Here is a 13,227-nt window from a genome sequence, read left to right on the forward strand (position 1 = left end):
CAGATAAAGAGAGGAGGGCTTCATGCCATGTTTTTGTAGGCAAGTGTGCACCGCTCTGAAACTTGCAGTGCGGTTCATTAATCAGTATACTTGCAGGGTTTTATCTAGACTGCTGTCTCGTGGAGAAACAAGCAGGCAACACAAACTCCTTGCTGCGATGCTAATGTTTCCCTGTAGTTAATAAACGAAAACACAACACTGCTCTCAGATGTGAAATGATTTTGTTCCAGTCATCCTCACAAATGTCTCGCATGTGGTACTTTGTTGCAAAGGCGGCACAGGGAACGGGGGCAGAGTACTTATTGGCCGGAAATCCAGATCATCCTGGATGAGGGAAGGTGCTTGTTCTCTTTGTAAGAACATGAGAGAGCATTAAAACTGTTCTGTTTTAAGTGAATGTGGCTGAGTTACTTTAGCAAATTCAGATGAGATGGGGTTATTCAGATGTTATCCCTGATTCTCCACTCCAAATTGGAATTACACAAAGACGTATAAATGGGAAAACTTGAGAGCTTGACCTTGTCCCATTGACCTCCCACTGCTACCAGAAGTGCTTATTCTCCACAACTTTTCTTTTTTTTTCGGTAAATGCTCCATTGTGTGGATGTGGCTATGCCACGTTTGGAGCCATGTATAAATACTAATGGGCTACATTTACGAGACTGGCGCACATTTCTTCTATGGTTATATTCAAGGAACGGACTATTTACTCTCGATGGGTTTTTCTTCTTCCTTCCTCCCTCCCCCTACTCCCACAATCCCCTCCCCCCTCCACCTTTTTATATCGTGAACGCGCGCAATAGGCTGCTATTAAATGGGCGGACTCGGAGGCGCGGTCACGTTCAGAGCGGCTCCGGTGGGTTTGAGTGGCACATAAAAGTGCGCGAGCCACCGGCCGACCGGCGGAACTCTACCTCTCCTCTATGAGACCGGATCGGAGCTGACTGACACCGGGGATCGGAACCAGAGCCGGTGACTCATCTGTTATTATTATTATTAGTAGTAGTAGTAGTATTTTAAACCTCAATCCAGCGCACATCGCCTTGACTGCATGATGTTTGTGCTGCTGTTATGTAAAACAAAACCCTTCTAGATTAGCAGCTTGATAAGTAGCCATGGCTTTTCTTACTAATCAGTAAGCTTTTTTATTATTATTATTATTTAAAGAAAAGTCTAAAATCCCTATTAATAGTTGTTTTGTTTTTTTTATGTGTGCTTTATGAGCTCTCTGACCTTTTTTCGGCATTTGTCTGCCTTTTAAGTTTGTCCCGTACTGCGTTTCCACTGATTCAGCATTCATTGTATTTTTCTTCCCATAAAGGAACAAACCAGCTACAGTTTGAAGTCAACTGGTTTGATCTGGACATCCACTGTAGACATCCGGGAAAATCCAAGGTAAGCACACGTCCTGTGAAAAAGTTGAATAGGGCTGACCTGCCCGGATATGTAATCTGTAGCTTATCGTTTTGCTTGCTGCATAAGTGAGTCTTACCTTGTTTTTCGCTCTTCTACACAATACTTGACCCCCCCTCCACAAATCCATAATTTGCTGCCGCCTCTTGTCTGACAGTTGTTGGTTGGCTGCTTTATATTATATTTATAGATTTTTTTCGTGCCTTTTCATTGAAATTATATTATTGCTATGAAATCTATATTTGACTTCTTTGCCTCCACCCAAACCCCCACACCCTCCTTTATTGCATTGATGTTTCCCAGAAGGTCACCCTCCACCTCACCGCGGCCCATTGCGTGGGATGCTGGAGAGCAGAAGAGCGGGGGTGGAGATTTGATGCCACTTGGCAATATTAAAAGTTGTGGCGTAGTAAATCATGGGGGATTCAATCTTCAACTGCTGTTATGTCCCACCCCATCCCCCAGGCGAGGAGGAACCCCAGAGACCCAGGCGCTCAGAGATCATGGCCTCCCACCCAGCTCACATCTCCCCTGACAAGCGCTTCCTGATCTTCTTTGACTTCGACGAGACCATCGTGGATGAAACCAGCGATGACATGGTCGTGCAGGCCGTCCCGGGTCAGCACCTCCCCGGGTGGCTGACGGACACTTATCAGCCCGGCCGCTACAACGAATACATGCAGCGGGTGCTGGCCTACCTGGCGGAGCAGGGGGTCACCGAGAGCGACATACGCAGCGTCATGGAGAAGATACCGGCCACACCCGGCATGCTCACCCTCTTCCAGTTCCTCCGCAACCGGCCCGCGAAGGACTTTGAGGTGATACTGGTGTCCGACGCCAACACTTACTTCATAGAGTGCTGGCTCCGGCGCGTCGGGGCCCGCCAGCTGTTCCACCGGATCTTTTCGAACCCCGCGACCTTCAACAAGGACGGGCGGCTGGTGCTGCGGCCCTTCCACTCTCACGACTGCCCCCGGTGCCCAGACAACATGTGCAAGCAGGTGATCGTCAAGGACTACGTGGCCCGCAGGACGCAGGAGCGGGGGCGCCCGTACCAGAGAATCTTCTACGTCGGGGACGGAGCTAATGACTTCTGCCCCGCGCTCTCCCTCGGTCCCCGCGACGTGGCCTTCCCGCGGAGGGACTTCCCCATGCACCGGCTGATCACCGAGACCCACGAAGCCCAGCCAGGGGAGTTCAAGGCTGTCACGGTGCCTTGGGTGAGCGCGGAGGATGTGGTGCAGCGGCTCCGGAAACTGGTGGCAGATTAAAGGGCCACACACTTAGAGAGTGTAACACAGAGGGGGGGGGGGGGGTAATCAAGGGGCCAGCTGACACTTTAAGTCATATTCTCAGGTAAAATATTCCCAGAAATTGTTGTGCACGGCAATAAGATATTTGTACCATCTGCAAGGGTCATTGTGTCTATCTGGCAACCAAGACGTGCCTCAGTCCAGAATCTCACGTTTTTGTTCCCCAGCCCTGAAATAGAAACCCGGTTTAATCATTAGACATCAAGACCTCAGCTGTTACCCAAAGTGGGGAATCAAATGTAATGATATAAGCATATTACAGCATATTTCAGTATAACTATAAAGTTTGAGAGCATCTGATTAAATATCCTTCAGTGTGGAACATGGAGTGATCGTAAATGTTAAAGTGGGTCAGTGGTGTGAGGAATCACTGCAGCAGTCAATAAAAATCTTATAAATAACATGACAAATATATCAACCAACTGACTTGAGTGCTCCCGAATAGCAGTTATAACTGTTTTATTACAAACTGCACATTTTTGAATATGCAACATTAAATCCATTAAATAAAATTCAGACTTACACTGCCATGTGATGGCAAAGGGCATTGAAACTGACCAAACAGTATTTTCTACGTTCCCCAGACACTACCTTCTGTCTAATTGAGAACTGTATGAATGACCGTGTATCAAGAGTGTGTGTTTATGTTTATCAGTCTGTCTTTATTGTGTATGCTTCGCCTACTGAAACTATCAACACCAGCAGGAATAAAGCCATCGACTGAAACTGTGTCTGTGCACTTTTTATTACATTGCCAGAATCCACGAGCAGCAGCGAACGCCCCCCATATCACTGCGGTCAAGTGAGCCCTCACTTACGAAGTCGCAGTCAAGCTAGCCGCCCCGCCAGCCGCACCTAAAATGTTGTTGCACTACTCTTACGCATATTACGGTATAGGTGCCGACTGGCTTAGAAACGCAGTGTTTTCTGTCCTGACACTATTTTACTTCACAATCCACTCCCAGTTTTGGTTAATCTCCACTTTCACCCCTGTGATCCACAGCCCAAATTACTGTATGATTCAGAGAAAATTAACCATAAAATTTACCCAATTTACTCAACTATACTTTTAATGTCCTCATCTTTGAGCTCAGATTACAGGAAAACTGAAAGAGGTGACGCAGATATCTCACTGGATTCTGACTCTGGGTGACCCCCACTCTGCATGCTGTGATCCACAGCCAAAATTACTGTACAGTTTTTGAGAAAATTGATAGTAAAATCTTCCCATTTTGCTTTACTGTACTCTACATATTGACATCTTTGATCTCCGATTACAGGAAAACTGTAAGAGGTGACGCAGATATTTCACTGGATTATGAATCTAGGCTGTCTCCACTCTGCACCCTGTGATCCACAGCCAAAATTACTGTACGGTTTTTGAGAAAATTGATAGTAAACTTTGCACAATTTACTCTACTGTACTCTATATATTCTCATCTTTGAGCTTAGATTACAGGAAAACTGTAAGAGGTGACGCAGATATCTCACTGGATTATGACTCTGGGTGACCCCCACTCTGCACCCTGTGATCCACAGCAAAAATTACTGTACAGTTTTTGAGAAAATTGATAGTAAAATCTTCCCATTTTGCTTTACTGTACTCTACATATTGACATCTTTGAGCTCAGATTACAGGAAAACTATAAGAGGTGACGCAGATATTTCACTGGATTCTGAATCTAGGCTGTCGCCACTCTTCACCCTGTCATCCACAGCCAAAATTACTGTACAGTTTTTGAGAAAATTCATGGTAAAATCTTCCCATTTTGCTTTACTGTACTCTACATATTGACATCTTTGAGCTCCGATTACAGGAAAACTATAAGAGGTGACGCAGATATTTCACTGGATTATGAATCTAGGCCATCTCCACTCTTCACCCTGTGATCCACAGCCAAAATTACTGTACGGATTTTGAGAAAATTGATAGTAAACTTTGCACAATTTACTCTACTGTACTCTATATATTCTCATCTTTGAGCTTAGATTACAGGAAAACTGTAAGAGGTGACGCAGATATCTCACTGGATTATGACTCTGGGTGACCCCCACTCTTCACCCTGTGATCCACAGCCAAAATTACTGTACGGTTTTTGAGAAAATTGATAGTAAACTTTGCACAATTTACTCTACTGTACTTTTAATATCCTCGTCTTTAACCTCAGATTACAGGAAAACTGTAAGAGGTGACGCAGATATTTCACTGGATTATGACTCTGGGTGACCCCCACTCTGCACCCTGTGATCCACAGCAAAAATTACTGTACGGATTTTGAGAAAATTGATAGTAAACTTTGCACAATTTACTGTACTATACTCTATATATTCTCATCTTTGAGATTAGATTACAGGAAAACCATAAGAGGTGACGCAGATATTTCACTGGATTATGAATCTAGGCTGTCTCCACTCTGCACCCTGTGATCCACAGCAAAAATTACTGTATGGATTTTGAGAAAATTGATAGTAAAATCTTCCCATTTTGCTTCACTGTACTCTACATATTGACATCTTTGAGCTCAGATTACAGGAAAACTGTAAGAGGTGACGCAGATATTTCACTGGATTCTGACTCTAGGCTGTCTCCACTCTGCACCCTGTGATCCACAGCCAAAATTACTGTACAGTTTTTGAGAAAATTGATAGTAAAATCTTCCCATTTTGCTTTACTGTACTCTACATACTGACATCTTTGAGTTCCGATTACAGGAAAACTGTAAGAGGTGACGCAGATATTTCACTGGATTCTGACTCTAGGCTGTCGCCACTCTTCACCCTGTGATCCACAGCCAAAATTACTGTACGGTTTTTGAGAAAATTGATAGTAAACTTTGCACAATTTACTCTACTGTACTCTATATATTCTCATCTTTGAGCTTAGATTACAGGAAAACTGTAAGAGGTGACGCAGATATCTCACTGGATTATGACTCTGGGTGACCCCCACTCTGCACCCTGTGATCCACAGCAAAAATTACTGTACAGTTTTTGAGAAAATTGATAGTAAAATCTTCCCATTTTGCTTTACTGTACTCTACATATTGACATCTTTGAGCTCAGATTACAGGAAAACTATAAGAGGTGACGCAGATATTTCACTGGATTCTGAATCTAGGCTGTCGCCACTCTTCACCCTGTCATCCACAGCCAAAATTACTGTACAGTTTTTGAGAAAATTCATGGTAAAATCTTCCCATTTTGCTTTACTGTACTCTACATATTGACATCTTTGAGCTCCGATTACAGGAAAACTATAAGAGGTGACGCAGATATTTCACTGGATTATGAATCTAGGCCATCTCCACTCTTCACCCTGTGATCCACAGCCAAAATTACTGTACGGATTTTGAGAAAATTGATAGTAAACTTTGCACAATTTACTCTACTGTACTCTATATATTCTCATCTTTGAGCTTAGATTACAGGAAAACTGTAAGAGGTGACGCAGATATCTCACTGGATTATGACTCTGGGTGACCCCCACTCTGCACCCTGTGATCCACAGCAAAAATTACTGTACAGTTTTTGAGAAAATTGATAGTAAAATCTTCCCATTTTGCTTTACTGTACTCTACATATTGACATCTTTGAGCTCAGATTACAGGAAAACTATAAGAGGTGACGCAGATATTTCACTGGATTCTGAATCTAGGCTGTCGCCACTCTTCACCCTGTCATCCACAGCCAAAATTACTGTACAGTTTTTGAGAAAATTCATGGTAAAATCTTCCCATTTTGCTTTACTGTACTCTACATATTGACATCTTTGAGCTCCGATTACAGGAAAACTATAAGAGGTGACGCAGATATTTCACTGGATTATGAATCTAGGCCATCTCCACTCTTCACCCTGTGATCCACAGCCAAAATTACTGTACGGATTTTGAGAAAATTGATAGTAAACTTTGCACAATTTACTCTACTGTACTCTATATATTCTCATCTTTGAGCTTAGATTACAGGAAAACTGTAAGAGGTGACGCAGATATCTCACTGGATTATGACTCTGGGTGACCCCCACTCTTCACCCTGTGATCCACAGCCAAAATTACTGTACGGTTTTTGAGAAAATTGATAGTAAACTTTGCACAATTTACTCTACTGTACTTTTAATATCCTCGTCTTTAACCTCAGATTACAGGAAAACTGTAAGAGGTGACGCAGATATTTCACTGGATTATGACTCTGGGTGACCCCCACTCTGCACCCTGTGATCCACAGCCCAAATTACTGTACGGATTTTTAGAAAATTGATAGTAAACTTTGCACAATTTACTGTACTATACTCTATATATTCTTATCTTTGAGCTCAGATTACAGGAAAACTGTAAGAGGTGACGCAGATATTTCACTGGATTATGAATCTAGGCTGTCGCCACTCTGCACCCTGTGATCCACAGCCAAAATTACTGTACGGATTTTGAGAAAATTGATAGTAAACTTTGCACAATTTACTGTACTGTACTTTATATATTGACATCTTTGAGCTCAGATTACAGGAAAACTGTAAGAGGTGACGCAGATATTTCACTGGATTCTGACTCTAGGCTGTCTCCACTCTGCACCCTGTGATCCACAGCCAAAATTACTGTACGGATTTTGAGAAAATTGATAGTAAACTTTGCACAATTTACTGTACTGTACTTTATATATTGACATCTTTGAGCTCAGATTACAGGAAAACTGTAAGAGGTGACGCAGATATCTCACTGGATTATGACTCTAGGCTGTCGCCACTCTTCACCCTGTGATCCACAGAAAAAATTACTGTACGGTTTTTGAGAAAATTAAATCCTATTCCATTACCAAACAAAATGAGTTCATTGAAGTATTTGCTTAACTACAAGAAATGTCTTTCCACACACAATTTAAATTTTTCAAAATGTCATTCACACACCACCTCAAGTATCAACTTCATTTTTAGACATTATTTATTCAGTGCTTAATCACAACAATAGTCAACTTAAGGCACTTACATAATAAGTTAAACCTTACAATAATACATACAGAGAAAAACCCAACAATCATATGACCCCCTATGAGCAACAGTGGGAAGGAAAAACTCCCTTTTAACAGGAAGAAACCTCTGGCAGAACCAGGCTCAGGGAGGGGCGGCCATCTGCCTCAACCGGTCAGGGTGAGAAATTACATTTCTCAGATTACTGATTTCTCATATTACTACTACACAGTTTAGATACACTCAACAAAAATATAAACGCAACACCTTTGTTACTGCTCCCATTCCCCATGGGATGGACGTAGAGACCGAAAATTCATTCCAGATACACAATATAACCATCCCTCCCAAACAGTGGTCACAAATCAGTCCAAATGTGTGGTAGTGGGCACATCTGCCATATTGAGATAATCCATCCCACCTCACAGGTGTGCCACATCAGGATGCTGATCTGACATCATGAGTAGTGCACAGGTGTACCTCAGACTGCCCACAACAAAAGGCCACCCTGGAATGTGCAGTTTTGTCTCACAGCAAAATGCCACAGATGCCACAAGCAATGAGGGAGCGTGCAATTGGCATGCTGACAGCAGGAATGTCAACCAGATCTGTCGCCCGTGCATTGAATGTTCATTTCTCAACCATAAGCCGTCTCCACAGGCGTTTCAGAGAATATGGCAGCACATCCAACCGGCCTCACAACCGCAGACCTCGTGTAACCACACCAGCCCAGGACCTCCACATCCAGCAGGTTCACCTCCAAGATCGTCTGAGACCAGCCACCCAGACAGCTGCTGGAACAATTGGTTTGCACAACCAAACAATTTCTGCACAAACTGTCAGAAACCGTCTCAGGGAAGCTCAACTGCATGCCCGTCGTCCTCATCGGGGTCTTGACCTGACTCCAGCTCGTCGCCGTAACAGACTTGTGTGGGCAAATGCTCACATTCGATGGCGTCTGGCACGTTGGAGAGGTGTGCGCTTCACGGATGAATCATGGTTCACATTGTTCAGGGCAGATGGCAGCTGAGAATGTCCCAGTTCTTGCATGGCCAGCATACTCACCGGACATGTCACCCATTGAGCATGTTCGGGATGTGCTTGACCGGCGTATACGACAGCGTGTACCAGTTCCCACGAATATCCAACAACCTCGCACAACCATTGAAGTGGAGTGGACCAACATTCCACAGGCCACAATTGACAATCTGATAGACTCCATGCGACGATGTGTTGCACTGCATGAGGCAAATGGTGGTCACACCAGATACTGACCGGTTCTGGGTCCCCAGACCCCCAATAGCGCAAAAAACTGCACATTCCAGGGTGGCCTTTTGTTGTGGGCAGTCTGAGGTACACCTGTGCACTACTCATGATGTCAGATCAGCATCCTGATGTGGCACACCTGTGAGGTGGGATGGATTATCTCAATATGGCAGATGTGCCCACTACCACACATTTGGACTGATTTGTGACCACTGTTTGGGAGGGATGGTTATATTGTGTATCTGGAATGAATTTTCGGTCTCTACGTCCATCCCATGGGGAATGGGAGCAGTAACAAAGGTGTTGCGTTTATATTTTTGTTGAGTGTATCTAAACTGTGTAGTAGTAATATGAGAAATCAGTAATCTGAGAAATGTAATTTCTCACCCTGACCGGTTGAGGCAGATGGCCGCCCCTCCCTGAGCCTGGTTCTGCCAGAGGTTTCTTCCTGTTAAAAGGGAGTTTTTCCTTCCCACTGTTGCTCATAGGGGGTCATATGATTGTTGGGTTTTTCTCTGTATGTATTATTGTAAGGTTTAACTTATTATGTAAGTGCCTTAAGTTGACTATTGTTGTGATTAAGCACTGAATAAATAATGTCTAAAAATGAAGTTGATACTTGAGGTGGTGTGTGAATGACATTTTGAAAAATTTAAATTGTGTGTGGAAAGACATTTCTTGTAGTTAAGCAAATACTTCAATGAACTCATTTTGTTTGGTAATGGAATAGGATTTAATTTTCTCAAAAACCGTACAGTAATTTTTTCTGTGGATCACAGGGTGAAGAGTGGCGACAGCCTAGAGTCATAATCCAGTGAGATATCTGCGTCACCTCTTACAGTTTTCCTGTAATCTGAGCTCAAAGATGTCAATATATAAAGTACAGTACAGTAAATTGTGCAAAGTTTACTATCAATTTTCTCAAAATCCGTACAGTAATTTTGGCTGTGGATCACAGGGTGCAGAGTGGAGACAGCCTAGAGTCAGAATCCAGTGAAATATCTGCGTCACCTCTTATAGTTTTCCTGTAATCTGAGGTCAAAGATGAGAATATTAAAAGTACAGTAGAGTAAATTGTGCAAAGTTTACTATCAATTTTCTCAAAAACCGTACAGTAATTTTTTCTGTGGATCACAGGGTGAAGAGTGGCGACAGCCTAGAGTCATAATCCAGTGAGATATCTGCGTCACCTCTTACAGTTTTCCTGTAATCTGAGCTCAAAGATGTCAATATATAAAGTACAGTACAGTAAATTGTGCAAAGTTTACTATCAATTTTCTCAAAATCCGTACAGTAATTTTGGCTGTGGATCACAGGGTGCAGAGTGGAGATGGCCTAGATTCATAATCCAGTGAAATATCTGCATCACCTCTTACAGTTTTTCTGTAATCTGAGCTTAAAGATGAGAATATATAGAGTACAGTAGAGTAAATTGTGCAAAGTTTACTATCAATTTTCTCAAAATCCGTACAGTAATTTTGGCTGTGGATCACAGGGTGCAGAGTGGAGACAGCCTAGATTCATAATCCAGTGAAATATCTGCGTCACCTCTTACAGTTTTCCTGTAATCGGAGATCAAAGATGTCAATATGTAGAGTACAGTAAAGCAAAATGGGAAGATTTTACTATCAATTTTCTCAAAAACTGTACAGTAATTTTGGCTGTGGATCACAGCATGCAGAGTGGGGGTCACCCAGAGTCATAATCCAGTGAGATATCTGCGTCACCTCTTACAGTTTTCCTGTAATCTAAGCTCAAAGATGAGAATATATAGAGTACAGTAGAGTAAATTGTGCAAAGTTTACTATCAATTTTCTCAAAATCCGTACAGTAATTTTGGCTGTGGATCACAGGGTGCAGAGTGGAGATGGCCTAGATTCATAATCCAGTGAAATATCTGCATCACCTCTTACAGTTTTTCTGTAATCTGAGCTTAAAGATGAGAATATATAGAGTACAGTAGAGTAAATTGTGCAAAGTTTACTATCAATTTTCTCAAAATCCGTACAGTAATTTTGGCTGTGGATCACAGGGTGCAGAGTGGAGACAGCCTAGATTCATAATCCAGTGAAATATCTGCATCACCTCTTACAGTTTTTCTGTAATCTGAGTTTAAAGATGAGAATATATAGAGTACAGTAGAGTAAATTGTGCAAAGTTTACTATCAATTTTCTCAAAATCCGTACAGTAATTTTGGCTGTGGATCACAGGGTGCAGAGTGGGGGTCCCCCAGAGTCATAATCCAGTGAAATATCTGTGTCACCTCTTACAGTTTTCCTGTAATCAGAGCTCAAAGATGTCAATATGTGGAGTACAGTAAAGCATAATGGGAAGATTTTGCTATGAATTTTCTCAAAATCCATACAGTAATTTTGGCTGTGGATCACAGGGTGCAGAGTGGGGGTCACCCAGAGTCATAATCCAGTGAAATATCTGCGTCACCTCTTATAGTTTTCCTGTAATCGGAGCTCAAAGATGTCAATATGTAGAGTACAGTAAAGCAAAATGGGAAGATTTTACCATGAATTTTCTCAAAAACTGTACAGTAATTTTTGCTGTGGATCACAGGGTGCAGAGTGGGGGTCACCCAGAGTCATAATCCAGTGAAATATCTGTGTCACCTCTTACAGTTTTCCTGTAATCTGAGCTCAAAGATAAGAATATATAGAGTATAGTACAGTAAATTGTGCAAAGTTTACTATCAATTTTCTAAAAATCCGTACAGTAATTTGGGCTGTGGATCACAGGGTGCAGAGTGGGGGTCACCCAGAGTCATAATCCAGTGAGATATCTGTGTCACCTCTTATAGTTTTCCTGTAATCTGAGCTCAAAGATGAGAATATATAGAGTACAGTAGAGTAAATTGTGCAAAGTTTACTATCAATTTTCTCAAAAACCGTACAGTAATTTTGGCTGTGGATCACAGGGTGAAGAGTGGCGACAGCCTAGAGTCAGAATCCAGTGAAATATCTGCGTCACCTCTTACAGTTTTCCTGTAATCGGAACTCAAAGATGTCAATATGTAGAGTACAGTAAAGCAAAATGGGAAGATTTTACTATCAATTTTCTCAAAAACTGTACAGTAATTTTGGCTGTGGATCACAGGGTGCAGAGTGGAGACAGCCTAGAGTCAGAATCCAGTGAAATATCTGCGTCACCTCTTACAGTTTTCCTGTAATCGGAACTCAAAGATGTCAATATGTAGAGTACAGTGAAGCAAAGTGGGAAGATTTTACTATCAATTTTCTCAAAATCCATACAGTAATTTTTGCTGTGGATCACAGGGTGCAGAGTGGAGACAGCCTAGATTCATAATCCAGTGAAATATCTGCGTCACCTCTTATGGTTTTCCTGTAATCTAAGCTCAAAGATGAGAATATATAGAGTATAGTACAGTAAATTGTGCAAAGTTTACTATCAATTTTCTCAAAATCCGTACAGTAATTTTTGCTGTGGATCACAGGGTGAAGAGTGGGGGTCACCCAGAGTCATAATCCAGTGAAATATCTGCGTCACCTCTTACAGTTTTCCTGTAATCTGAGGTTAAAGACGAGGATATTAAAAGTACAGTAGAGTAAATTGTGCAAAGTTTACTATCAATTTTCTCAAAAACCGTACAGTAATTTTGGCTGTGGATCACAGGGTGAAGAGTGGGGGTCACCCAGAGTCATAATCCAGTGAGATATCTGCGTCACCTCTTACAGTTTTCCTGTAATCTGAGCTCAAAGATGAGAATATATAGAGTACAGTAGAGTAAATTGTGCAAAGTTTACTATCAATTTTCTCAAAATCCGTACAGTAATTTTGGCTGTGGATCACAGGGTGAAGAGTGGAGATGGCCTAGATTCATAATCCAGTGAAATATCTGCGTCACCTCTTACAGTTTTCCTGTAATCAGAGCTCAAAGATGTCAATATGTGGAGTACAGTAAAGCATAATGGGAAGATTTTGCTATGAATTTTCTCAAAATCCATACAGTAATTTTGGCTGTGGATCACAGGGTGCAGAGTGGGGGTCACCCAGAGTCATAATCCAGTGAAATATCTGCGTCACCTCTTATAGTTTTCCTGTAATCTGAGCTCAAAGATGAGGACATTAAAAGTATAGTTGAGTAAATTGGGTAAATTTTATTGTTAATTTTCTCTGAATCATACAGTAATTTGGGCTGTGGATCACAGGGGGGAAAGTGGAGATACACTAAAAATGGGAGTGGATTGTGAAGTAAAATAGTGTCAGGACACAAAACACTGCGTTTCTAAGCCGGTCTTCACCCA

General features: G+C 42.1%; 1 protein-coding gene across 2 annotated transcripts; it reads left to right on the forward strand.

Moving 5' to 3' along the window:
- The first annotated feature begins 837 nt into the window (after positions 1-837).
- Positions 838-3,452, forward strand: phospho1 (phosphoethanolamine/phosphocholine phosphatase 1). Of its 2 annotated transcripts, none has more exons than XM_004552345.5 (3): positions 838-972; positions 1,322-1,395; positions 1,717-3,452. In XM_004552345.5, the coding sequence occupies exon 3, from the start codon at positions 1,830-1,832 to the stop codon at positions 2,682-2,684; it is 855 nt and encodes a 284-aa protein (XP_004552402.1). In that variant the 5' UTR covers positions 838-972; positions 1,322-1,395; positions 1,717-1,829; the 3' UTR covers positions 2,685-3,452. The 2 variants fall into 2 exon arrangements, with proteins under 2 accessions (XP_004552402.1, XP_004552403.1); XM_004552346.6 differs by having other exon boundaries at positions 1,879-3,452.
- Positions 3,453-13,227: the final 9,775 nt, after the last annotated feature.

Source organism: Maylandia zebra, linkage group LG4 (assembly GCF_041146795.1).
Source record: "Maylandia zebra isolate NMK-2024a linkage group LG4, Mzebra_GT3a, whole genome shotgun sequence".
Classification (NCBI taxonomy): Eukaryota; Metazoa; Chordata; class Actinopteri; order Cichliformes; family Cichlidae; genus Maylandia; species Maylandia zebra.

Excerpts from the sequence above, each read along its gene's own strand:
- phospho1 (XM_004552345.5), top strand. The coding sequence starts at position 1,830 with ATGGGGGATTCAATCTTCAACTGCTGTTATGTCCCACCCCATCCCCCA.